Consider the following 27,681-nt stretch of genomic DNA (forward strand, 5'->3'; position numbering starts at 1 on the left):
TAGAAGCAGTGTACACAGTAGTATATACCGCGGCATATGACAAAATACATTTAATGTACATCTTCTATTTTAAATTTAACAAGAGAAAAATAGAACAAGAGAGAAGGAACGAAAAAGAGAGAGAGTGAAATAAATAGTGATGTGTAAACCCCTAGACTAGCATAGTGCAGTCCAGGAATGAACGAGTAAAAGCCTATAGAAGAGTAAGAAAACAAAAACCAAAAATAATTAAAAAAAAAAAAAAAAAGATACTCTTATGTGTTGATATACCTGCTTCATTTCTCACCACACCCATCACCCTGTTCGTGAATCGGTTTAATTGAGGAGGAGTGTTTAGCTTGTGGAAAGGCCCAGTTCGGAAGACATCAAGCAACAATTATGAGAATAAATTCAGTGTTCAGTTTTTATATTGGAGATCCTTTATGTAATGCACTAAATATAGAATTCTGTTCAACGAAGTTTTCAGTAGTCTAAAGGATACTTGTGTTATTTAAAGTATTGGAGGAAGCTTTCATCTGGATTTAATATGGGTGTACTTGACACATTTAGATTATGCTGATTCTACTGACCTGTTTAGTTTAATTCCATAAAGGAAATTCATAGAGAGATACAGCACAAAAACAGGCCTTTTGGCTCAGCAACACTGTGCCCACACAAACAATATTGGAAGTTGAGATCTCTGTGCCAACGTTTCTACAATCTGTGCCACCGTGCTGTCCTTCAACTACTGTAGCCCGATAGGCCACCTTTAGTCTCTGCAAACTTGTCTTTCCGTAGTTCGACCACAGGTACACAGTATAGAGTGGTGTGCAATATGCCCTAAACAGCGACATCTTCACCACATCTGTACACACACCAAACTTGCTGCATACGCCGTCAAGACGCTGTGTACGCCCGTCGAGTCGCTACGTACGCCCTCAATGCGCCTGCGGGACGACAGGCCGTTGACGCGCCGGCTCTGTCACGCTGGCTCAAGCCAAAGATTGGCTGTTCCCCCGCTTGGCGAAAAGCAGCGCATTGAGGGCGTACGCAGCGACTCAACGGGCGTACGCAGCGTCTCTACATCGTACGCAGCGTCTCGACGGCGTACGCCTGGCCCGCAGGCTCACTCGACATCATGCCCCTCCCCCCCCAAACCATTTTATTGTTTGATCTGGGACTTATGACAATAAAACACTCTTGACTCTGTGGTGACAGCAACTTCGGCAGGTTCCCCTCTAAATTGTGTACTATTCTGATGTGGTAATACTGTTACAGTCTGTAATTCCTGTGACACCCCCTTAAACAGCAGCAAAATACATTATTCAGAAGAGCTGCAATAGTTCTCATCTCTACCAGTATCACGGACTTCCGGTGGCACTACGGAGTAGGAGAGACTCGCGCGAACTAGCTCTGGGAAAAAAACCGCTAAAAACGGGGGAAAAGACAGGTCCTACCTGCTGAAAACGGCACCGATTGTTTTGCAGTAAGTTTGTGACGTCATCAGGCGCGCGACACCGGCAGAATGTCGACACAACATACTCCCCCTCCCAAGGCGAGAAAAACCGGCAGGGCTAAAGAGGTAGGCCCAACTGAAGCCTCGGCCTCAGTTTTAACAGCATCCCAAGAAGATATCTCAAAGAAGAAAAAGACTGAAATCGAAGAATTAAAATTTTTTCTTGTACAGGAAATCTCTAATTCCAATAATTTATTAATGGAAGAACTAAAAAATCTTAAACAGAACTTCAAGGAAGAGCTGAAATCTTTTAAAAATGAAATTAAAGAAGAGGTTACAGCTAATGTACATGAAGTTCTGGAAGACTGGAAATTAAATGTAGAAGAAAATCTGACTCAAAATATTGAAGTAAATGATAAACTGAATTCGATGGAATCTAGAATTGATTCTAAGTTGGAACCTATCCTCCAGACATTAAATCAACACCAAGAGATTGTAAAGGAACTAGAGGAAATCGCTGAGACAAGCACCGAAACTACAAAAAAACTTATCGCTGAGAACAAACGTCTATCAAAGTTATTGCATCAAATAACCGAAAAATGTACTGACTTGGAGGGACGACAGAGGCGCCAGAATTTAAGAATCGTGGGCGTCCAGGAAGACAGAGAGGGGAGTCGTGACCCCCGTGAATTTGCTGCAGAGCTACTGAAAAAAGTATTGAACCTGGATCAAGCACCATTACTTGCCCGAGCACACAGAGTATCGAGACGTCGCCCAAGGGAGGGCGCCCCTCCAAGACAACTGATAGTAAAGGTGCAATATGACCATGTTTTGGATGATATGATGAAGAAAATTGTCCAAAGCAGAAATCTCATATTTGAAGGAGATAAGATTAGTATATTTAGAGATTATCCTGTGGAAGTTGCCAAGAAGAGAGCGTTGTTTACAGAAACAAGAAGAATACTGAAGAACATAAAAGATTTGAGATACGGACTGTTATACCCCGCAACATTAAGAGTTACCTACAAGAAGAAGGAACACTTCTTCATCAAGCACACAGAAGCACTTGAATTCGCCAAGAGTATCGAGGATAAGACCAAAGATTGAATAATATTCAACACTCAACACTTACCTGGATATTGTTATCCCACAGAGAAGATATGGAACTTTACACTCTAAACTATTATATTTAAGAGCTGCCCAAAATCTGCAACAGGAATTGGGCAAATATCTTGCTACTGATATATAATATTTACATTTTAGTACTAATTTCTAACAACTATTAATAATCAAGAACACTAATTAATACTAATTATTGCTAACTGGATCAACTAAGAATTAACTAAAAGTATGAAATATAAGTAAAGTGTGATCCAGGTATTTTATAATTAAAAATGTATAGTGGTTCTCTTTCTGATATTTTTGATTCTGAGTATTCTTTGACAAATGTTTATGTTATACGAGACTAACATTTCAATTTGAGACTAATAATTATATCATTAATGGAATATAACCATTATTTCCTTCCCCCCCATAAATTGCTTGCACTGAATTTGAAACTTTTCTTTTAAGGAAAGTACGGAGCTAGCCACATTAGGGTGGCTATCACTAACTGCACTAATCTTAGCTGTAGTTTTTTTCTTTTTCAACCTTTTACACATTACTAATACAATTTTTTATTACCTCTTCTACCTTATAATATATTATATTTTGTATTTGGAGTGGAATTACATATTTTATTTAGGGAGATATGTTCGGATGGAAAACAGACGAGACTTAAAACTCATCTACCTGATGTTCGAGTATAAGGTAGGGTTGAGGGTGCTGAGCCATCTGCTCTAACCACTCTAATCACAAGATGCAAGACGGGAATAGGAAAATTGGGGGTGAAGGAATTAAATTCTGTAGTTGGAATGTTAAGGGAATTAATGAACCTATTAAGAGAGGCAAAGTGTTAGCTCATTTAAAATCATTGAAAACAGATATAATATTTCTCCAGGAGACACACCTGAAAAAGGAAGCACAACATAGATTGAAAGCAAAATGGATTGCTAAAGCGTACCACTCCTCATTCTCACATAAATCTAGAGGGGTTGCAATATTAATTCGTAAAGGTATACCCTTTAAACATATATCAACGATAGAAGATATTGAAGGCAGATATATTGTAATAATAGGGGAGTTATACTCAAAAAAGGTGATTCTCCTTAATGTGTATGGACCAAATTTTGATAGCCCCCTGTTTTTTAAGAGAATACTTAACAATATCCCGAAAAGTACACAACAAAACTTAATAATCGGTGGAGACTTAAATTGTACATTGGATGCTTATTTGGATAGATCATCAACTCAAAGAAAACTAAAATCCCAATCAAGTGAATTTCTAAACTCATATATAAATACTACCAACATTAAGGATGTTTGGAGAATTGAAAACCCATCGGGTCGAGAATATTCATTTTACTCACCAGTACATAAAACCTACTCAAGGATAGATTATTTTTTAGTAGACTCAAAACTTATCCCATTTACCTATAACTCGCAATATCATAATATCATAATCTCAGACCATGCTCCACTAACATTTATGATTAAACTAAATGGAATGGTAGAGACACAGCCACAATGGGGACTTAATCCCCAAATCTTAAAAGAAAAGGTATGTAATGAATACCTCGTAAAACAGATTAATATGTTTTTTGAGGCTAATGATAGCCCTGAAATCTCTGCTTCCCTTCTTTGGGAAACATTTAAAGCATTTGTGCGAGGAGCATTAATCTCTTCTCAATCATTTCTTAACAAAGAGAATAGGGCCAAACAACAAAAATTGGAAATGGAAATAAGGCAATTAGACATAGAAAATGCAACTGAAATATAAATTGAACAAGATATACTCAGACCAAGTTATAAAACTTTATCAACATACAAAACAATTAAATTTTGAATTTGGTGATAAACCACAAAAACTATTAGCGCGACAACTTCGTAAACTGGACGGGGAAAAAACAATTTATAAAATTAGAACAGACAAGGGAGAAACACTAACACTGCCTAAAGATATTAATGATAGATTTTTACAATACTATCAAAAATTGTACTCATCTAAAATGACAGAACAATCAGCAGGAATGGAAACATTTCTACAGAAATGTAAGCTTGTGGGTTTAGATCAGAAAGAGAGAGAATCACTAGGTGCTGAAATTACGATAAAAGACATCGAAGAGTCAATTAAATCTTTAAAAAATGGAAAGGCTGCAGGTCCTGATGGTCTAAGTTCTGAATTTTATTAAAAAAATTATGACCTGGTTTCTCCACGCCTACAGACACTGTACAAATATGCTTACACTCAACATAAACTCCCAGAAACTCTAAATGAATCTACAATCATACTCATACCAAAAACGGATAAGGTTCTTGAAGACCCAGGTTCATATAGAGCAATAGCCCTTTTAAATACTGATCAGAAAATACTAACTAAAATTCTATCTCATAGATTGAGCTTAGTGATTAACAAATTAATACACCCCGACCAAACAGGTTTTATTCCAAAACGTTATTCATTTTATAATCTGAGAAGACTATTCAATATTATATACTCCAATAGAATTCCTAATGCAGATCGAGCAATTATTTCGTTAGATGCTGAAAAAGCATTTGACCAGGTTGAATGGCCATATTTATTTTCGGTGATGGAAAAATTTCAATTGGGAGAGAAGTACTGTACATGGGTTAAATTGTTATACTCTAATCCAACAGCTAGAATATTAACAAACCAAATGTTATCAACTAAATTTAACCTCCCTAGAGGTTGTAGACAAGGATGTTCACTATCCCCACTATTATTTGCTCTTGCAATCGAACCCTTAGCAGAAAGCGTTAGAACCCATACAGGAATATACGGATATCACACTAGAGAAATAAGGAATAAAATTTCCTTATATGCAGATGATGTACTAATATATATTACAAAGTTAGAAACTAGTATTCCAAATCTATTAAATTTAATAACTCAATTTGGTCAGTTCTCAGGATATAGAATTAATTGGAATAAAAGTGAAATCATGCCAATAACAAAACTCAATCTACATACATTACAACAATCCCCTTTTAAAATAGTTAAAGATAAATTTAAATACTTAGGAATCTATGTAACTAAGACATATACCTCTTTATTTAAACTAAATTTTCCACCCTTACTGAATAAATTACACAAGAATATTCAATACTGGAAAACACTTCCTATTTCAATGCTTGGTAGAATTAATGCTATAAAAATGATCTTCTTACCGCAACTACTGTACCTATTTCAATTAATCCCGATATATATCCCAAAAACTTTTTTCAAAAAAGTCGACTCCATTGTTACAAGTTTTATCTGGGATTATAAGAATCATAGAATAAGTAAAAAATATTTATGTAAGTCAAAGATAAATGGAGGTTTGGCTTTGCCAAATTTCTTGTTTTATTTTTGGGCAGTCCATATTAAGAATATGAATTTCTGGCTGGAAGAACTGGATCAACAACCAGATTGGTTAAGGATGGAAAAGGAAGACTGTTTACCTTTTGAAATTGGACCGATCATATTTGCTACCACAAAACTGCACAAAAAAAACTATAAGGAGAACCCCATAATACATAATGGAATACGAATTTGGAAACAATTAAAAAAAGTTTTAAAATTGAATAATATACCACTATGCCTTCCCATTGTAAATAATCCCTTATTCAAACCATCCTTTTTGGATAGGGGTTTCACACAATGGAAAAATTATGGAATTAAAAAGATTGGACATCTTTATGGGAAAGGCACTTTTCTTTCATTTCAGGAGTTGCAACAGAATCATGGATTGCACTCAAATAATTTCTTCAGATATCTACAAATTAGAGATTATGTTAAATCTAACACACAAGTCTACAGGACTAGGGAACCAGAAATCCTTGATGAATGTTTGAACAAGCATCCTAACACTGAAAAATTAATAGCTTATATTTATAACACCCTCCTAAACAACGAGGTACCACCGACCGAACCATATAGACACACATGGGAAAATGAATTAGGTCATCCTATAACGAAAGATTTGTGGGACGAAAGTTTACAACATATACATCAATGTTCGTTAAATGCCAGACATGCTTTAATACAATTTAAAGTCTTACATAGATTACACTACTCTAAAATAAAACTAAATAGAATCTTCCCACAAATCTCTCCTATTTGTGATAAATGTCTACATCTAGATGCTAATTTAACACATACGTTTGCAAATTGTATAAAAATTAAACATTTCTGGACTGATATTTTTGAAATTATTTCAGAAGTTATTAATACAAAAGTGGATCCAAACTCAAAATTAATAATACTTGGAATATCAGAGCAAAGTTTAACACTCACAACAAGCCAAAGAAATTTCCTCGACTACAGTATAATAACCGGAAAAAAATTAATATTAAAATTTTGGAAAGGCCCCACAATTAAAATGTGGATTGTGGCAATGTCGGAGACCCTATATCTAGAAAGAATTAGACTTGTCTTAATGGACAAACAAGAACTTTTTGATAAAATATGGGCTCCATTCATTAATTATCTGACGGGATAGATTGGCCCGGCACGAAAACCCAACTGAAACTTGAACTCAGGATTAGATGAAAAGTCATACTTTATAATCTACGAACCTATCTCCAATGACATATTATAAGTAATCCATTCCACCTTTTTTGTTTTTTTTTGATATTTGTAACTTTTCTCTCTCTTTCTCTCTTTTTCTATATAAAAAAACAAAACACTAGAAGTAGAAATAATCGACAATTGAAAATTTTAATAATGTATGACTGATGTATATGAAAAGTTCTTTTACTATAATATGCAACTATACTTTATAATATGTCTACTTCTAATAAAAACATTTTTTTTTAAAAAGCCCCTCCCCCCCCCAAACCATTTTATTGTTTGATCTGGGACATGTGACAATAAAACACTCTTGACTCTGTGGTGACAGCAACTTCGGCAGGTTCCCCTCTAAATTGTGTACTATTCTGATGTGGTAATACATTGTTACAGTCTGTAATTCCTGTGACACCCCCTTAAACAGCAGCAAAATACATTATTCAGAAGAGCTGCAATAGTTCTCATCTCTACCAGTATCACAAGGGCAATAACTCGAGTATCCTGAGAAAATATATTGCAAAATTAGAGAAGATGGCACCCTCTGAGGAAATTCTGGTGAAACTCAAAATAATATGAGTTTTTGAACTAATAAAAATATTTAAAACATTTTCAAGGAATGATCTAGAATTGAAAGCTACAGGAACAAAATATGAACAGCAGATGAATTTTGTTAAGAAAATGAAAGTAAAAGCCAAAGGTATTCTTTCTGTCTTGAGGGGACAGTAAGAGGTGTTCAGTATTTTTTTTAATTGTATCCACGTCAAAGTGGATTTGGAAACCAACAGGTGTCCGATAACTAGACTAATAAAGCTATTGGAGATCTTCATGTTGTTTATTTCAAAGTCAAAGTCAATTTTATTCATCACGGGCACCCGAAGGTTGCAGTGAAATGAATTTGCCAGCAGCCATACACTTAAAAAGAACACACAATACACAATAAGATTTGACACAAACATCCACCACAGCATTATTGACTGTGGTGGAAGGCAACAAAGTTCAGCCAGTCGTCCTCCTTTGTTCACCCGTGGTCGGGGCCATAAACCCTCCATAGTCGCTGCTATGGACAGCCCGATGTACAGGCCCTCTCGTCGGGACGATCAAAACTCCGACGTTGGGACAGTCAAACTCACTCCGCGGTTTGGAGGTCCCGAATCGGTACTTTCCTACCGGAGACCGCGGCTTCAGGATGTTATAGGCTGCAGGCCGGCGGTCGGAGCTGTTCTCTGGCGATCCTGGGGCAAGGGATCCCAGACTCCGGATGGTAAGTCCATGCCACGCCCGTGGCTAGAAGCTCCGCAGACCACAGCTCCACGATGTCAAAGTCACCAGGCCAGCGATCAGAGCACTCCTTTCTGGCGACCCCCAGCAAGGGTTCGCCCGTACCGCGATGGAAAAGTCCACGCTGCGCCTGCTGCTGATTCTCCGGGCCCGACTCTGGGAAAGGCCGCTCCAATCCAAGCTGTTAGGCCGTGAGGAAGACGACATGAAAAAAGTCGCCTCTCCGTCTAGGAAGCGACCGAAAGCGGTTCCATCCTTTCCCCCCCCACCCCCCACCCCCCCACCCCCCACCCCCCCCCCCCCACCCCCCACACCTAAACTAACATTAGACACACCAAAAAAGTCGAAATAACAAACATGCTGCTGGAAGGGCAGCCGACCGATTATTTTGGGGATGAAAGTTAGTGGAAACAAACAAGTGATGATTTTGAAATCATACAATAAAATGAAGGGAACAGAATTGGAGGAGGAAGAGGTGAAAAGGAACCTGTTGGTTGGAGTACACTTGTTAACTTTGGGCACGTGAATAATGTGGAAAAACACTTCTTTTATTTTATTTTTAAGATCTTGGTGTAACCAGAAAATCATGACTGGTTTCCTCTGTTGTGCTTAATAGGGTAGTGATAAGACACATTTTTGAATAACTAAAGTCTGTATGATGGAGGAGCTTAATTGACGTTTAAGTAAAAGGTATATCCAAATATAAATCAAATGATTAATGAGTATTTATTGGGACTCAACATGGAAATATGTCTGGTGTTGTCCTTGTAACTGGGTGCCCGATAATGATTTAACTGATGTTCTTATTTCAAAACTCATTCTTTTTATGCTCTCACTTGGAATAACAACATAAGGAAGTCAATGTGACAAAGTGGGTTCTAGTCTATAAGCACCAATGCATTTGTACAGTGTTGTGCGGTGTTGACTGTATGCTGGGTTTTAATCTTTTTAAATGTGGGCTGCTTTTGACTGAATTGTCTGATTGGTTTTCTTGCTTTCCCAGAAAGCTACTACGGGAGGATCAACTTGAAGCTGGAACCAAAGCAGCACAGCAGGAAGAGTTAGAGCGCCTAAAAAGACTTGAGCAACAAAGGAAGGAATTTGTGTTACCCACCTTGCCATTTGAACTATTACAAGGTAAGATTAGGATGCTAACTGCTTTACTGTAAACATGTCTGTTTACTTGTAAGTATGTTGCTTAGGAAGATTGGACTTGGCAAGATTTTGTTTTACACTAGGAAGCTGGTTGTTAATCTGCTAAATGAGTCAGGAAATGAAAATCATAGAAGATTGTAGATGCAGATGCCACTTGGCAGGAAGTGCTGAGCAGGTCAAGTGACGTCTGTAACAAGTAACAAAGTTAACATTCCCAGTCTGAAACCCTTCCTCAGTTCTGGGCATTAGATGGCACCATTTCAGTTTCAGAGGAGGTCAGGGAGGGAATATCGCTGAGAGCAAACTCGTAAATGTGGCTGTTAGAAGTGGATTATGGTTCTTTGTCTGTATTAAGTACTGTTGATTGCAGGGGTGGGGGCTATTGCTAGTAGAAAGAGAAAAACTGAACCATAATCAGAGATGGATGGCAGGCAGAAAGAAAGATCAAATTACCTAAATTTGGAAAGTTTGTATTGAATCTTGAAGGCCGTAACATGCAGGTATGAGGTATTATTCCCCCCCGCTTCCATTATACCTCACGAAAGCAGTATAAGAGGTGGCAGAGAGATCAGAGAAGAATGTAGAAGCTCAGGGTCAATCGCGTGGTCTGAGCACGAATGCTCTGCAAAGCAAACCATCAATCTACACTGTTTCTCAAATGTAGATGAGACCATATTGTGAACACTAAATGCGGTTAACTAGACTAGAAGAGTACTGCTTCATCTGAAAAGACTGGATCTTTGATTATGGGAAGGGAGGAGCCGGCAGGTCTTGCATCTCCTGGAGTTAGAAAGGTGACTATTATGAAATAGGGAGTAATTTATTTCTTACTGACCATCCACCACAGGTTGAGATTCTAAATTTCATGGAGTTACGCAGCATGAAACCGATCCCTTCGGTCCAACCAAATGCCCGTCTAAGTTAAGCGAGTCCCCTTTGCTCGTTTTTACATTCATATCCATCTAAACCGTTCCTATCCATGTATGTGTCCAAATGCCTTTTAAATGTTATTGTACATACCTCAACCACTTCCTCTGGTAGCTCATTTCATACACATATTACTGTGTGGAAAAAGTAGCCCTTCAGGTTCCTATTAAGTCTTTCCCCTCTCACCGTAAACCTATGCCCTTTATTTCTTGATTCTGTACCCCGGATAAAAGACTGCATGCCTTCATAGAAACATAGAAAATGGGTGCAGGAGTAGGTCATTTGGCCCTTCGAGCCTGCACCGCCATTCAATATGATCATGGCTGATCGTCCAACTCGGTATCCTGTACCTGCCTTCTCTCCATACCCCCTGACCCCTTTAACCACAAGGGCCACATCTAACTCCCTCTTAAATATAGCCAATGAACTGGCCTCAACTACCTTCTGTGGCAGAGAGTTCCACAGATTCACCACTCTCTGTGTAAAAAATGATGTCACCTATGTTATCCTGACATAATATTTTCAAGTATATTACCTAAAACAGATGCCTGATCAGCAATAACACACTTTTAGAAATCTCTTGCTAACGCAAAAATTATTACAGTAATATTTCATGAGAATGCTATTAAAATAAAATCTGGTATTGAGAGACTGACTATAGGATGTGTCCAAATGTTAAAAGGGGAGAGATCAAGAAAGTTGCAACGAGGTGAATCTAGTCAAGGTTTTAATTTAATTTAATTGAAAGATACAACATAAAAACAGGCCCCAGGGCTTAGTGAGTCTATGCCAGCCATCGATCACTCCTTCGCATTAGTTCTATGTTATCTCTCTTTCTCATCTACTCACTACTTACCTGGGGAAATTTATAAAGGCTGATATATAAAAATCAACCTACAAACCCTCATGTCTTTGAGATATGGGGGGGGGGGGGCGAGAAACAGAACACTTGGAGGAAACCCACATGGTTACAGGGAGAACGTGCAAACTCCACACAGATAGCACCTGAGGTCAGGATTGAACCTGGGTGTCTGGCACATCAATATCACAATATTAAAGATTTAGTCATTAATGGGACCAGAAATAGAATGCAGAATTCATAGGGTAGTTCTGGGTTGATATTGCAGACATGAGCAGCAGCAGCAGGCCTGGGGGGATTTGAATGGTGAATATAATGAAGTGATAAAGTGACAATCTTAGGTCAACTTGTGTTAAGTGTGCACTTTTTTCTAAAATCTGTTCTCTTTTAACCATCCTCAGAATCGAACACCCAAACTTTAAAAAAGGAACCTGTTTGGAATGAAGGTAAGCAAATGCATTTCTTAAAAACTTTACGTACTATTGTGTTAAACAGTTTGATGCTCTGTTCCATTTCTTTATGTGTAAATCAATTAACCAGCAATTGAAAATATCAGGAAAGGAATTGCAGGAGAACTGAGCAATATATCCCATGGGCCTCACAAAGCTATTCAGCCACTGTAGTTATGCACACAAAGTATATGGCTGGAAATAGTTATGGTGTATACCAGACTAGAATAATTATTAATTGGCTGTTAAAGACTTTGTGTTGTGTTCATTTTCCCACAAGGCAAGGTGATGTTGTGTGGTGATGGTCTTTTCTCTATGTATGCCCATGTGCTCAGCATAAGTGCCAATGTGTGATTGAAATTCCACATCAGAAAACTTTTTTCATACCAGTATTTCCAATGGCTTTATGTATTCAGGTTGGTTTATAAAAAAACAGTAATGTTTAGTCCCTGTGAAGTTGACACCTTTTATCACTCTTTAATAAACAATTTGGATATATTTTAATCTTAACGTATATTTGTTATGTTCATCAGTGGTAAGGGTGAATAATATGTTAAAAAAGGCACAAAGTGCTGTATTAACTCAGCAGGTCAGGCAACACCCCTGGAAAACATGGATCGGTGACTTTTTGGGTGGGGACCCTTCTCAAGACAGATGGGTGGGGGCAGAAAGCTGGAAGATAAGTGGGGGAAGAAGAAAGCCTGCCATGTGATTGGTGGATACTGATGAGGGGGTGGGGTTGATGGGCAGATGGGTGGACAAAGGCCAGAGATGAAAAAAACAGTGTGAAATAACAATAGAAGCACATTGTGTAGCCAGAGTAAGGAATATAGGTGGAAAGGGGACGGGAAGAGGTGAAGGAGAGAAATGGGTGCAAATCCCGAAGAGTCCTGACCTGATGACCCACTGAGTTACTCCAGCCCTTTGTGTCTCTTTTTTTTATATACCAGTATCTAGTTTCTTGTGATTCTGGGAATAAAATGTGTTGGCTTCATTAGAACTAAGTATTCCTGTATTTTACGTCTTCACGTCTATTGATGTAGCCTTGTAAAAGTGGAATATCAGTATTGAAACCTGTCTTTATTGGGCTGACTGATCAGAGAATTTTTTATAAATGTACTTCCTTCCCCAGTGTCCAAAATCCTGTATGGAATTTGTGGAAAATTATGTACCAGGACCAGAATCCGGGGGAAAATGTGGCATATGGGTTTTAGAGGGAAAAGTACAGTGCCCTCCATAATGTTTGGGACAAAGACCCATCTTTTATTTATTTGCCTCTACACTCCACAATTTGGGATTTGTAATAGAAAAAAAATCACATGTGGTTAAAGTGCACATTGTCAGATTTTATGAAAGGGTATTTTTATACATTTTAGTTTCACCATGTAGAAATTGTACATAGTCCCCCTCATTTCAGGGCACCTTAATGTTTGGGACACATGGCTTCACAGGTATTTGTAATTCCTCAGGTGTGCTTAAATGCCTCTTTATTGCAAGTATAGGAGAGCTCTCAGCACCTAGTCTTTCCTCCAGTCTTTCCATCACCGTTGGAAAATTTTATTTCTGTTTAACAATATGAAGACCAAGGTTGTGCCAATAAAAGTCAAAGAAGCCATTATGAGACTGAGAAACAAGAATAAAGTTGTTCGAGACATCAACCAAACCTTAAGCTTACCAAAATCAACTGTTTGGAACATTATTAAGAAGAAAGAGAGCACTGGTGAGCTTACTAATCGCAAAGGGACTGGCAGGCCAAGGAAGACCTCTACAGCTGATGACCGAAGAATTCTCTCTATAATAAAGAAAAATCCCCAAACACCTGTCTGACAGATCAGAAACACTCTTCAGGGGTCGGGTGTGGATTTGTCAGTGACCACTGTCTGCAGAAGACTTCATGAACAGAAATACACTGCAAGATGCAAACCACTGGTTAGCTGCAAACATAGGATGGCCAGGTTACAGTTTGCCAAGAAGTACTTAAAAGAGCAACCACAGTTCTGGAGAAAGGTCTTGTGGACAGATGAGACAAATTTAACTTATATTAGTGTTGGCAAGAGCAAAGTATGGAGGAGAGAAGGAAGCATCTACGATCCAAAGCATACCACCTCATCTGTGAAACACGGTGGTGGGGGTGTTATGGCCTGGGCATGTATGGCTGCTGAAGGTGCTGGCTCACTTATCTTCATTGATGATACAACTGCTGATGGTGGTAGCATAATGAATTCTGAAGAATAGACACATCCTCTCTGCTCATGTTCAAATAAATGCCTCAAAACTCCGGCGGTTCCTTCTACAGCATGACAATGATCCCAAACATACTGCTAAAGCAAGAAAGGAGTTTTTCAAAGCTAAAAAATGGCCAAGTCAATCACCCGATCTGAACCCAATTGAGCATGCCTTTTATATGCTGAAGAGAAAACTGAAGGACTAGCCCCCAAAACAAGCATAAGATAGCTGCAATACAGGCCTGGCAGAGCATCATCAGAGAAGACACCCTGCAACTGGTGATGTCCATGAATCGCAGACTTCAAGCAGTCATTGCATACAAAGGATATGCAACAAAATTCTAAGCATAACTACTTTCATTTACATGACGTCGCTGTGTCCCAAATATTATGGTGCCTTGAAATGGGGGTATGTATAATCACTGCTGTAATTTCTACATGGTAAAACCAAAATGTATAAAAATACCCTTTATTAAAATCTGCCAATGTGCACCTAAACCACATGTGATTTTTTCCATTACAAATCTCAAATTGTGGAGTACAGAGGCAAATAAATATATGATGGGTCTTTGTCCCAAATATTATGGCGGGCACTGTATTTCTTGGATCTCAGCAGAGGAAATGTTGAACACAAAGACAATGAAATAAGCAAATGCAGTTGTACTTACTCCAGAGTGTTTTCTTTCCAGAGGAAATTGTACAGAAAGCAGATGAACATCTGGCAACACCACCAAGGCCCTCTAAATCTGAGGTAATCTGTGTGGACATAAGCAGCGAGAGTGAAGAAGATGCAGGGGGAGTAAACAAAGTTGTAAAGGATGGTGAGAATATAACTGGATCTATTCCCATTTTCATATTATTCCTTGGCCCGAGGCACGCACTTGTCTTCTTCCCACCACAAAAAAGTGTATGCAAACTTACATTGCGGCATGGTTTCAAAGGCATTGACAATCTAGATTTACCTTCTTACGGAATATTTATCCTTTTTATAAATGTGTGAATTCAGCTTTTCCCCACGAGAGTTTCTTCTTTCTGAACTGTCCAATTTGTTGAAATAATTGATGGAAACATGCAAGAAAAATGGTAAATTGGAAAATTAAGGTTTATGTACGTGAAGTTGTTCCACTTTCACAAACCATATTTTGAGGCAAATGTTGGCCGTTACCCATGTAACTGCCATAATTTTCTCATGAAATGATCTTGATGCTTCCACTCAGAAATGGAAGCTCCAAAGTTAGAGATAAGAGACTGCATATGCTCTAATCTAGAGCAAAAATCAAAGTGCTGGAGGAATAAGCGAGTTCGGCATTCCGAAAAAAACAAGGAATCATGGGATTTGTCAAAGGTCATTCACCAGAAAGCAAAAGTGAAAGAAGCGCTGGCTGAAGAAACTGTGTATAAATTCTTGTCTTTATTCATAATTTATGTGTAAAAATATATTTAATCTGTGGAACCCCCCGTGTGGTCAGATTGTAGGAAAGTTAATGTATTTTATAGTTGATAGTTTCTGAGTCGAATTTCACTATTCTGCTAATTTCAAGGCAATGGAATTCTTCAGCCTCATCTATGAATACGAATGAGCAATGAAATTCTCGATTCCAGAGAGACTCTCATAAATGGTCAACTCCTCATCCCACCAAAGGAACAGTAGCGGTAGAGCGGGGGCAGATGCGAGTGCGAGACGGGAGAGCGCGCACACAGACCCGCGCCTCATCCGCATCCAGGATTGAACCAGGATCCCCGGCGCCGCAAATGCTGTCAAATCGCCACTGGATTCTCCCCTCCCCGAGTGTCCCATCCCCGTCCGGGGCAACCCGGACTGACGGGACACCAGCGGCCTCAGGCCCACAGCCAGTGCGGAGAAGAAGCACCAACTCCAGCCCGACCCCGCTCCAACTCCCGAGGAACCCGCTCCCCGACAGGCCGAGGACTGCCAGCCACACGCCCCGCCCCACCCTGCGGCCGCCGGCCAACCCCCCTCCCTGTGCCGGTGAAAGACGAACATCAACCATCAACGGGGATACACACACAGTGCTGCAGCTGGACAGGCAGCATCCCCGGAGACACCCTTCTCCAGAGATGTTGCCTGACCCGCCGAGCTACCGCAGCTCCTCGTGTGCAACCCCGCCGGCACCGAGGGGGCTAACTCTCATCCCACTGGACAAGGAGATAGGCACAGCCGACGGTCCCTGGCCGGCCGGGGAACGGCCACCACCGGACAGGGACGGGACACCCGGGAGGGGACGGGCTGGCTCAGCAGCAACTCAACAGTGCCGGAAACCCGACCCCGACCATGGACCCCGACCCCACGCAGCAGCATGATCTCGCTCACTCACCGAAGCATAAAGCAATAAAAACAACAAAATCATCGTAGCTTTTTACAAAGGAACAATAAATACAACTAATTCCTAGTTTGAAAGCAGTAATTTCTTACCTAACAGAATCAAAGCTGGTAAAAACAAATGAAATGAAGGTCTACTGCTCCACTGCTACCAGCAATGTTTATGCAGAGTGACCTTTGACCTGGCCATGCGCAGTCGGAATACCGAACTCGCTTATTCAACAGGCCAGGCAGAATCTGTGAAGGGAAAAGATCACACTGGGTCCTGGCCCGCAATGTTGTCTGTGCCTTTCCATCCAGATAATGCCTGGACTGTTGAATTCCTCCAGCTCTTTCCCAAAGTTGGCTTGCTGGCACATTCAATTTTTCTGCATTGATTTTAAAGGAAGAAGTTTGGTGGGTCTTTTACAAACCAATCGGTCGGAAAATTCATGCTATTTGATGATCAGATTTGAATCATTTCACAATTAATAAATTATTATGTTGTCCAGAAAGCAGGGGCGATATTTGGTTTGAAGTGCCCATTTAAATTGGTATGCTAATTTAGAATGTAAATAACTTACTCATTCAAAAGAGCAGTTATCTAATCTGTTGACTTAACATCTGCATGCTATTGATGCAAGTAGTTCCCATTTAGTAGTGACACCTTATTTGACATATCATCTTGTTTTTCTATCTGTCTTGGAAGATGTGATCGAGTTGAGTTCTGGGGAAGATGATACATTCCAAATTCTTGATAGTGGATCCAGCAATGATGAGGAGGTGAATGAGGAGAGCAATGATGCTCATGTGAATGATGCCTTGAACCAGCCAGATGATCTGGGGCGTGTAATGGTTAACATAAATCATCCTCCAAATGAGCAAGACATTTTCCTGGCATCCCAACTGGCACGATCTGTGAAACCACACCAGGTAATGGCAACACCTTTTTTTTATCAGTACTATAGTGCATTATATTGTGACAGGCATATCTTTTCTTAAGTGATCTTATCAACATGTGAGGTAGCGGAGGGGAAGGCCCTGAGGGAAAGGCCTTGAATTCCACGTTATTCATAGAGGCAAGAGAGGAGATCACAGAGGCTTTGACAAAGATCTTTGTATCTTCAGCCACAGGCGAGGACTAAAGAGTAGCCAATATTATTTCTTTATTTAAGTAGGGAAGTAGAGAGATTCCAGGGACTTATAGGTATGTGAGCCTCACGACAGTTTTGGGGAAATAATTGGAGAGGATTCTTCAGGATAGATTTACTCCCATTTGAAAGGTGCGGACTATGGACAGTCAGCTGGCTTTGAATGAGGCAGGTCACATCTTATTAACGACCAATTTTTTGTGGCAGTGCCAAAGGTTATCAATAATGTTGTCTTCATGTGTTTTAGTAAGGCATTTTATAAAGTCCCCATAGTGTTCTGATCCAGAAGACAAAAATGCACAGCTGAAGGTCTGACCAGTGGAGTTCCCCAGGGATATGAATGTCTATGGGTTGATTGGTAAGTTTGCAGATGACACAAGATTTCTGGAGTTGCAGACCGTGAGGAAGGCTGTCGAAGTATACAGCGTGATGTAGATCAGCTACAGAAATGGGAAGAAAATGGAAGATGAAGTTTAATCCAAGCAAATTTGGAATGTTGGATGTAAGACCCATACATCATGATGTACCGAAGGATCTTGGGGTCCAAGTTCATAGCTGCCTGAAAGTGGTAACACGTAGTTAAAGTGGTAAAGAAGGTGTATGGTATGAATGCCTTCATTGGTCAGGGTATTGAGTATAAGAATCAGGAAACTATGATGCAGCTCAATAGGACTTTGGTTCAGTGTTTCCACTTTGAACGAAATTACCCGAAATTCGGGAAATTATGGTTGTCTTCGTGTAATTTTAGGGAAATGAAATAATTTCGGGAAATTTCAGCATCCGCCCCGCGAAGGGGTCCAACAGGCATGATATTCTTCCGAATGATTTAATTGTGGCATTTATAAGACTTTTAGATATGCACATAGATATGCGGTGAATGGAGGGAAATGGATCATTGTAGCAGATTAAATTAATTTATCTTGGCATCATGTTTGGCAGAGACATTGTGGGCTGAAGAACCTGTTCCTGTGCTGTACTGTTATGTGTATGGTGTTGACTCTGTTATTGTTTGTGATTATAGGAGTTCTGAGGACTTCCTATGAAATTGTCCCAAATATAATTAACTTTAATAGCTCCTTGGATTTCTTTCATTGCTTGTGTCCTGGAGCATCAATTAACTTGTGTACTAGAATTCAGATATTCTCATAGATTAGGCCTGTATTCTGTAAAGAGGGGATCTCAAGATTCCTATAGGCCTCGACAGGCGGGATACAGAGCAGATATTTTTGTTCAAGATTTCAAATTTATTTTATTTTATTTTGTCACATACACCTTTCGGTGTAGTGAAATTCTTTTTGCCATGCAGCACATAAAAAAAGAATACAACATAACAGTAGTAGATAGTTTCAGATAGATACATCAAAACATCCCCCCACAATGGTTCCCATTGTGGGGAAAGGCACAAAGTCCAGTCCCATCCCCATGTCCACCCATAGTCGGGCCTCCTTACTCGAGACACGCAGCTCCGCCGCCGATGCCGAACCGGCACCCCTGCCGCCGCCGGTGCCGTCGCCGGTGTTGAGCCGGTGCCGCCGCCGCCGCTGAGCCGGTGCCGCCGCCGCTGCTGAGCCGGTGCCGTCGCCGGTGTTGAGCCGGTGCCGCCGCCGCTGAGCCGGTGCCGTCGCCGGTGCCGTCGCCGGTGCCGCTGAGCCGGTGCCGTCGCCGGTGTTGAGCCGGTGCTGAGCCGGTGCCGCCGCTGCTGCTGAGCCGGTGCCGTAGCCGGTGCTGAGCCGGTGCCGTCGCCGCTGCTGAGCCAGTGCCGCCGCCGCCGCCGATGCCGAAGCTCCAGTCCCCTCAGGAGACGCCGCTCCAGGCCCGCTGGTAGGCCGCTGGGACGGGTTGAAGCTGCAGCCCGGAGAAAAGCTGCATCTCCGACCAGGTAGGGACCCTGAAAATTAGTTTCCCCCTCCCCTCCCCCCTCCCCCACACATAAAAAGCTAGAACTCCTCAAACCAAAACACTAAACTAACTAAAAATAAGAAAAAGAGACGAAAAAACAGACAGCTGCAGGCTAGGCAGCCATTGGACGGCGCCCCTGGTGGAGTCCCTCTACTCGCCTCAGGCAAGTAGATATTTTTGTTGGGTATGGGACAGAAATTTCTGCTGGCAGAGAAGCCTGGAATCAGCAGGCATAGTCCCAGATAAGCGAGAAGCCATTTAGGATTGAGATGAGTCAAAAATATCTTCATGATGGAAGTTGGAAAATCTTTGAAATTCTCTATCCCAGAGGCATATGGAGCCTAGATCAGCAAGTTCACTCAAAGCAGCGATTGATCGATTTCTACACATAGGAATTGAGGAATGTGAAGTTAATGGAGAGAAATGGCTTTGGGGTAGATCCACCATGATCTTCAGTCACGAAGCAGACTCAGGGTCACATAACTCCTACTGTTCTAATCAGCATTTCTTTACATTTTATTGTTTAAAAAAAACATGATTCTTAAAACTAAATATTTCCTATAATTTAGTTGATTGCACGGTGAAAGCTATTCAATGGAGAAAGTAGTTATTCAATATGAGATGTGTGCACAGTCAGACAATGATCTTTCATCTCTGGGAACTGGATTTTGAGCTCAACATACCTGGACAGATGCTCAGAGCCTCTTGCCCAGAATAGGTGAATCGAGGACCAGAGGACATAGGTTTCAGCTGAAAGGGAAAAGATTTAATAGGAATCTGAGGGGTAACTTTTTCACACAAAGGGTGGTGGATGTATGGAACAAGCTCCCAGAGGAGGTAGTTGAGGCTGGGACCATTCCAATGTTTAAGAAACAGTTAGACAGGTACATGGGAATGGATCAGGGACATTACCTTCTGCGCTCCTTTAATCGTCATCCCCTCGCTTTTGAGTATAAAGAGCACCTTAACCCGAATCTCTCAATTAATGGGAACATATAAAATGTACCTACAGTCTGTGGCATTGTCAACTCTGAAATAATAGTACTGGCAGGACTTGAAATTAGCGGTTGCCCGGGTGCCAATGACCACCCAAAGTCCCGCCGGGCAACCTAAATGGTTGGCGCCGACCTGTAGGGGGTATGGCTGCCTAGCCTGCAGCTGTCTGTTTTTCATTTCTTTTTTCTTATTTTTAGTTAGTTTAGTATTTTGTTTTTAAGGAGTTCTAGCTTTTTTATGTGTGGGGGAGGGGGGGGGGAGGGGGAAACTAATTTTCAGGGTCCCTACCTGGTCGGAGATGCAGCTTTTCTCCGGGCTGCACTTTCGACCCGTCCTCGCGGCCTACCAGCGGGCCTGGAGCGGCATTTCCTGAGGGGACCGCCCGGAGCCTCGGCATCGGCAGCGGCGGCATCGGCGGCGGCTGCGGAGCTGCGGGTCTGAGGAGCGAGGGGACCGCCCGGAGCCTCGGCATCGGCGGCACCGGCATCGGCGGCTGCGGCACCGGCGGCGGCGGAGCTGCGGGTCTGAGGACGGCGGTGCAGCGCTGGAGCGCCATTGCGGGGCGGGCGGTGCCTTGCCTGAGTCGCTGCGCTGGAACTCCGGTGAGCTGGGACCGGCGTTAAAAACATCGCGGAGCTGTGGGCGGCGGCGCTGAACTTTCCATCGGGAGCCTGGGATCTCGCGACGAGATCGCCAGTTGAGCTCCATTCGGCGCGGCCTTGTCGGCTCCGGAAGCCACGGTCTTGAGTAGGGAGGCGGCTGTTCCAGGGTTCCCATGCCGCTGAGAGGACTCTCCCGACGCCGGAACATCATCACCCGGTGAGGACGGCTTGGAACATCGGGCCTCCGTAGAGGCAACTGTGGAGGCCTCAATAGGCCCGACTATGGGTGGACATTGGGGATGGGACTGGACTTTGTGCCTTCCCCCATAATGGGAACCATCGTGGGGGGATGTTTTTATGTTAAAGCTATTTATTATTGTTATGTTTGTATTCTTTCTTATGTGCTGCATTGGCAAAAGGAATTTCACTACATCTAGGTGTATGTGACAATAAATCAACCTTTGAACCTTTGAAATGCTGATTCGTTTTCCCCGGCTTGGCACTGCAGATACTGGTTTATACCGAAGATAGACACACAAAACTGGAGTAACTCAGCGGGTCAGGCAGCATCTCTGGAGAAAAGGAACGTGACGTTTCGTGTCGGCGGCGGCTGTAGTGCGGGGCAAAGATACTAGGTGCGGGGTGACGGAGAGTCGGAGCGAATGACGGGCCGCGCACAACGGCAGCGACAGCGCCTCCACCTCCTCTTCCACCCGCACCCCTCTGTCTCTCTGTCTCTCTGTCTCTCTCTCTCTCTCTCTGTCCCTCTCTGTCTCTATCTCCGTCTCTCTCTCTGTTTCTCACCGTCTCTCTCTCCGTCTCTCTCTCTCTCTCCGTCTCTCTCTCTGTCTCTCTGTCTCTCTGTCCCTCCTCTCCATTCCGCACTGATCCCCATTCCCGCTTCTATTCAGTCCTCACTGACATCCCCTGTGCTCCCCTCCCCATCTATTCATCCTGCACTGATTTGATTCGTTGACATGTTATTACATAATTCATTTTAACGTCAAATCAAAGCTCTTAGTTATTTAATGAGCAACATTCACAACTATACGTTGGATTTATTTAGGTTTTACTTCTACAGTCAGTCATATACATCACAAATTTGGTCAGGAGATATTTCTGTTGAAATTTTAACATTAATTCTGAAGTGGGAATGATGGAAACAGTGTTTATCAATAAAAAAAATTTAATCTGGTGCGTACAAACTGGGTATCTTCATTGCAGTTCACAACACATACATCTAATCTGAATGTCTGTTAATGTGGCATTTTGACACCTTTAAACATATTACCAAAAGAACATTTGCTGCAGTTATGTCCTTTGGCCATCTCTTGTCAATTAGTGTAATGTTTAACCTGTCAGATGGGTATAGTCGGTTTTAACAGCTATTATCATAAAATGCCTTTAGAAATTTCCTTGCAACCTGTATATTTTGTCGTGGATAAATTATGTGGGAAGCGAGATTGTTTCTGTTCCAATAGCAATAACGACCCATGCTATGACCATGTTATGATAATTTTCGGTCCTTCACAGAAAACATGCTTGCATCAATCTGTAGTGTGCATGGTTAAGCATATATGTTACCATGGTCCAGGATTTATTGACACAGGTTAATCATACGCTGAATAATCCAACCACATTTTTGTTTGGCAGTGGAAAGAAATAATAGAAATTGCATTAATTGCAATGTGTAAAAAGAGTTGAGATACTGTATTATAATGTTGCTGCATGTCATTGTGGTATATATCATGTCTTTATTGGTGAATATGTTTAGTTTGTGACTTTATTTGAAGCAGAAATAATAAGTGAATGCTTCATTGAGCATAATTCCGACTGGTAACTACGCACTTCGTCCGAGCACATTATCGCACGCGTCATGCAAACAATCTTAAATGACCACCTAAACTGTCATTTGGCAACCTAAAAAGCTGCCTAGGTTGCCCGACTGGCAACAGGGAAAAAAAGTTAAGTGAGAGCCCTGACTGGGTGAGGGTTGAGCAACTGTAGCAAAGGGTATGGGATGTCATAGAATTTATACAGTAAATGCCTCCATATCGCGCTCTTGCTCACACCCAGTCTTTGCACTACTTGTCATCTTTGTTAATGTTTTTGTGCATTTCTAGTGTGCAGCATTATGTACAAACACATTTCTCTCCATTAAATGGGCTTTTTATTAAGAATTCACTGTCAACATTTCTGTTGAAAATTTCTTGTTGAGATTTTGCTGAAACTGTTGAGGTTTTCTGGTGCCTCATCAGTTGACAGATAACAGCAATTATACTCTATCTCCCACACAGATCGGAGGAATCCGTTTCTTATACGATAACCTGGTGGAGTCTCTGGAAAGGTTTAAAGGCAGCAGTGGTTTTGGTTGCATCCTGGCACACAGCATGGGTCTTGGGAAAACCCTGCAGATGGTCTCCTTTGTGGATGTTCTCTTTCGATACACGGAGGCCCGCACAGTTCTTGCTATTGTTCCGGTCAGTATCTATCTGATCCCTTTGTTCATGACAGTCAAATAATTTTTTTGGAAGAGGAAAGATGGTGGAATTAATTGTAGACGTATCAGAATCAGGTCTGTCTATATGCCCTGTAGGTTAAGAACCTGCATGTATGCGAGCATGTTGTAATATAAAGGTCTGATGTTCAACTCAGGGTTTCATTACATTCTGCAGAATTGTCACACAATAATATTAGTTGTGTTTTCCCACTGCTGGTTGGGTTTACTTTATTTCCTGCAATGTGGGGATTGTGCAAAGGGATGGGGGGCATCTTGTGAAGGCTATCTGAGCCCGTCTTTACAGAAGGCACACTGAATTGATTTAGTTGCCTTTAGTTCTCTTATAAAGGAGTAGAGAGCGGTACTAATTTGCTTAAACAGGGATCCAAGGATGCAAAAAAAAAAATGTTGATTGGTTACATTCTTCATGTTTGCAGGTGAACACTTTGCAGAACTGGTTGGCCGAGTTTAACATGTGGCTTCCAGCCCAAGAAGCACTTCCTGCAAACTACAACCCTGAGGAGATCCAGCCCAGGGGTTTCAAGGTTCATATCCTAAATGATGAGTTCAAGTAAGTACTGGTACAATTTTTCAAAAGAGGAGGAGGAGGAGGAGGAGGAGGAGGAGGAGGAGGAGGAGGAGGTAGGGGCATCTAGGACCTGATCTGGTCCAAAGAAAGAAGCTACTCAAATCTGAGAATCCTGATATGATGGTGAAGTTCAGGGATGGCTGCTGAAAATGTTTGTCTTAAACTGGCGTACAAAGCGCATTATAATTAAAGTGAGAGGGAAACTTTTTACATCAATAAATCAATTACCTGGGGTGTTACTGAAGTATGCAATCTTAGAATATCCTTGACCCAGTGAACTTTTATATTTGTATTAAACAGAATTGGGGGTTTACCCAGTCTTCTAGTAATCATTTCAACCTTACCCAAGGCTGTTAATAACATTATTATATAATTTAGATACAAATGTTGTATTGGATAGGATGCCACATTTGAGGTCCTCTGATGTGCTCAGATTTTCTGATAATTGTTCTGTTTCCGTGTAGAACAACTGTAGCCCGTGCCAAGGTTATCCATGAGTGGTCAACTGATGGTGGCATGCTGTTAATGGGATACGAGATGTATCGTCTGCTTTCACTGAAGAAATCTTTTGTTAGTGGGAGGAGGAAAAAATCAAAGAAATCTACAGGACCTGTGATTATAGATTTGGATGAGGAAGATCGGCAGCAAGAACTGTTGAAAGGTAATGATGCAAATGCATTTTATGCCCTCATACAGAACCTCAAAGCTCTTGTTTCAGAGCTCGTCACTGTTTAACTGTTAGGCAGTCAGCAAGACCCTATATGCACTTGTGAGAAGAATGATCCTTTAGATGGTGCGGGCTGAAAACAATTCTGTTTGAAAGAGGCTATTTATGTCCATTTGATTACATTAATAGTATTTTGCTTTACCATGTCATCCAGAACAAGGTACCTCTGACAATAAAATGCTCTGTTAGTTCTGCTCAGCTGCATAATGCAGTAAAATTTGAATGTTGTGCTGGAATCCACAACTTTCTAGCTCAAGGACAAAATCCCAACCAATTTTGGCCTAGCTGCTACTTCACTTATTGTAAAGAGGAGGAGAAGAGATGTCTTCACACTCTAACTATAAAGTGGCAGCTCTGTCATGGTTTAAAATATTGAGCAGCTTCACCAGTGAAGATTTTAGTGTAGAAATGTGAAGCACAGATGAGGAGCATTTTGTATATCATCCATGTATGAGCTGTCTGCTAGGACAATGCAAATCTGATCCTGGATATCCATCATCTCACTATGCCGACCTTTGCTTCAAATATTTATCCTGCTTTGATTTTAATGGAGTCATGGATTTTGCCCATTAACTTCATATGGCCTAGAACTGGAGAAATGCAAAACTAATCTTACACTATACATAATGCACTATTTCATTTACTTTCCATATCAGAGAATTCAGTAATTTCTCCCTCCATTTCTTGGGTGAGGCAGAGCTGTTAGGGACCTTGCTTCTCATAGCCAAATGTCCTTTATTTCATTTTCTTGCTTTCTCAGACAATTTCAGAAACCTTATCCAACCAAAGTAAGTTAGAATTACATTATTAACTGCATGAAAACTTTTGATAATTTCAACAGCTACCTTTTAAATGGTATCTTAACAATCTGTTTCAACAGGAACTTATTACAAATGTATGCTGACTGTTTACAAAAATCTGTAGCTATTAGCTTGTGTTCAACTGTTCTTTTACAGAGAAGTGTGATATTTTTGCTTTCTAGGTCATTTTCCTGGAATGAGGGAGTGGGAACATTGATGGCTTTGAAAGATAAATAGTAATTTAATTTCTCCAGTTGGAGTAACTTGCTTTATCCAAGATCAGAATTACTTAATTAGGAATACAACAGATACCTACAGTATTGCATTAGATTCAGACTCCATGCTACTTCCTTTGAATTTGATCAGGTTTTTATCTTGTTCCTCAGGCATTGAGAAAGCCCTATCCAGACCAGGGCCCGATGTAGTTATTTGTGATGAAGGCCACCGCATAAAGAATTGCCACGCCAGTACCTCTCAGGCCTTAAAGAGCATCCGTTCACGACGGCGGGTGGTGCTGACTGGATATCCGCTTCAGAACAACCTCACGGAGTACTGGTGCATGGTTGACTTTGTCCGGCCTGACTTCCTAGGCACCAGGCAAGAGTTTAGCAACATGTTCGAGCGGCCCATCCTGAATGGGCAATGTATCGACTCGACGCCACAAGATGTTCGGTTGATGCGTTATCGAAGTCATGTTTTACACAGCCTGCTGGAAGGATTTGTTCAAAGGTAAGAACTTAGATGGGAAACCTCCACAGGTAAAACTTGTTAGACTGAGTCTGAAGTAATGAATTCAGTTCTGGATGCTCCGCTTGGGATGTGGAAGAAGGCCCTTGGAGAAGGCGCAATACAAATTCACCAGAATAATTCCAAGGTTAAATTATAAGTGGTCTGCACTTTATGACCATATTTCCTCAACAAAACATGATTCCCTAGATTGAAGAAGGTAAAGGTTGAATAACAGATTGCATATTTTTGCTTTGTATTCTTTAAACTGTACAATAAATGGTGCACTTGATTGCTGTTGCAGTTTTGCAAAGGCAGGTACAGTAATGTAGCTAATCCTGGGGAGATTGTGCCTGTGGATGGAGTGCTCGTGCTGCGAAAGCAGCTGAATGGAAAGACGTGAATTATTCCTGTGGTTAATTGTGAGGTTGAGACATGGGAGGTAAGGTATAGGGAATAATTGTATTTTCATGAATTGGGAGGGGCTGTAGTTGTACGTGAAGAGACGATGGTGAACAGGAAATAACTAGGCTTTTGATTTGTGGGAGGGAAGACAGGTTTTTGCCTGTGGTATATGCCTGCAAGGTTGGCTGTGTTTGTGGAACTTCATGGGGCCAGGAGTTGCTGTGCCTGAGGGACCCTGTGAGGAATTATTACGGTTAAGCGTCAAGTTACACAATGCCATGAACTAACTGTTAAAACAGCAATGTGTTTGAGGCAACAGGATTTTAAATATCGGTAATACTTCATTTAGCTTATTGTCACATATACAGCGGTACAATGAAAAGCTTTTTTGTTGTGTGCTGACCAGTCAGTGGAAAGACAATACATGACTACAATCAAGCCTTCCACAGTGTACAGATACACAATAAAAGGAATAACGTTTTATACTAGATGAAGTCCAATCAAATCTGATTAAAGATAGTCCGAGGGTCTCCAACGAGGTAGATGGTAGATCAGGATTGCTCTCTAAACTCACCCTGAATATTGTGATATACGTTTTCGCATTTCTGTAGCTCTTGCCTGATAGGAGAGGGGTGAAGAGGGAGTGTCTAGGGTTAGACTCGTCCTTGATTATGCTGGTGGCCTTGCAGAGGCAGTGTGAAGAGTCGATGGAGTCAATGGAAGGGAGGTTGGTCTACATGATGGCCTGGGCTACGTCCACAGTTCTGTGCAATTTTTTGCGGTCTTGGATGTGGCTATTCCCAAAGCATGCTCTAATGCATTCCGATAAAATCCTTTCTATGGCCCATCTTCAAAGTTGGTGAGAGTTGTAGGGACATGCCAAACTTCCAAAGTCTTCTAAGGATGAAGAAGCGTTGGCCATTGCTTCTGGCAACATTAATTTGCTTCAGCCTCATTTCAGCCCATGTTG

The 27,681-nt window shown here is 41.3% G+C and overlaps 1 protein-coding gene across 1 annotated transcript in view; it reads left to right on the plus strand.

Moving 5' to 3' along the window:
- Positions 1–27,681, plus strand: part of LOC116983183 (helicase ARIP4-like) — a 91,730-nt gene that overhangs the window by 46,793 nt on the left and 17,256 nt on the right. The window contains exons 4-11 of the mRNA XM_033036809.1: positions 9,385–9,518; positions 11,724–11,768; positions 14,686–14,817; positions 17,026–17,249; positions 23,262–23,444; positions 23,902–24,035; positions 24,518–24,714; positions 25,967–26,309. Of these exons, the coding sequence (XP_032892700.1) occupies positions 9,385–9,518; positions 11,724–11,768; positions 14,686–14,817; positions 17,026–17,249; positions 23,262–23,444; positions 23,902–24,035; positions 24,518–24,714; positions 25,967–26,309 (1,392 nt within the window). The remainder of the gene's footprint in view (positions 1–9,384; positions 9,519–11,723; positions 11,769–14,685; positions 14,818–17,025; positions 17,250–23,261; positions 23,445–23,901; positions 24,036–24,517; positions 24,715–25,966; positions 26,310–27,681) is intronic.

This window comes from Amblyraja radiata, chromosome 18, assembly GCF_010909765.2.
Source record: "Amblyraja radiata isolate CabotCenter1 chromosome 18, sAmbRad1.1.pri, whole genome shotgun sequence".
In the NCBI taxonomy this organism is placed as follows: domain Eukaryota; kingdom Metazoa; phylum Chordata; class Chondrichthyes; order Rajiformes; family Rajidae; genus Amblyraja; species Amblyraja radiata.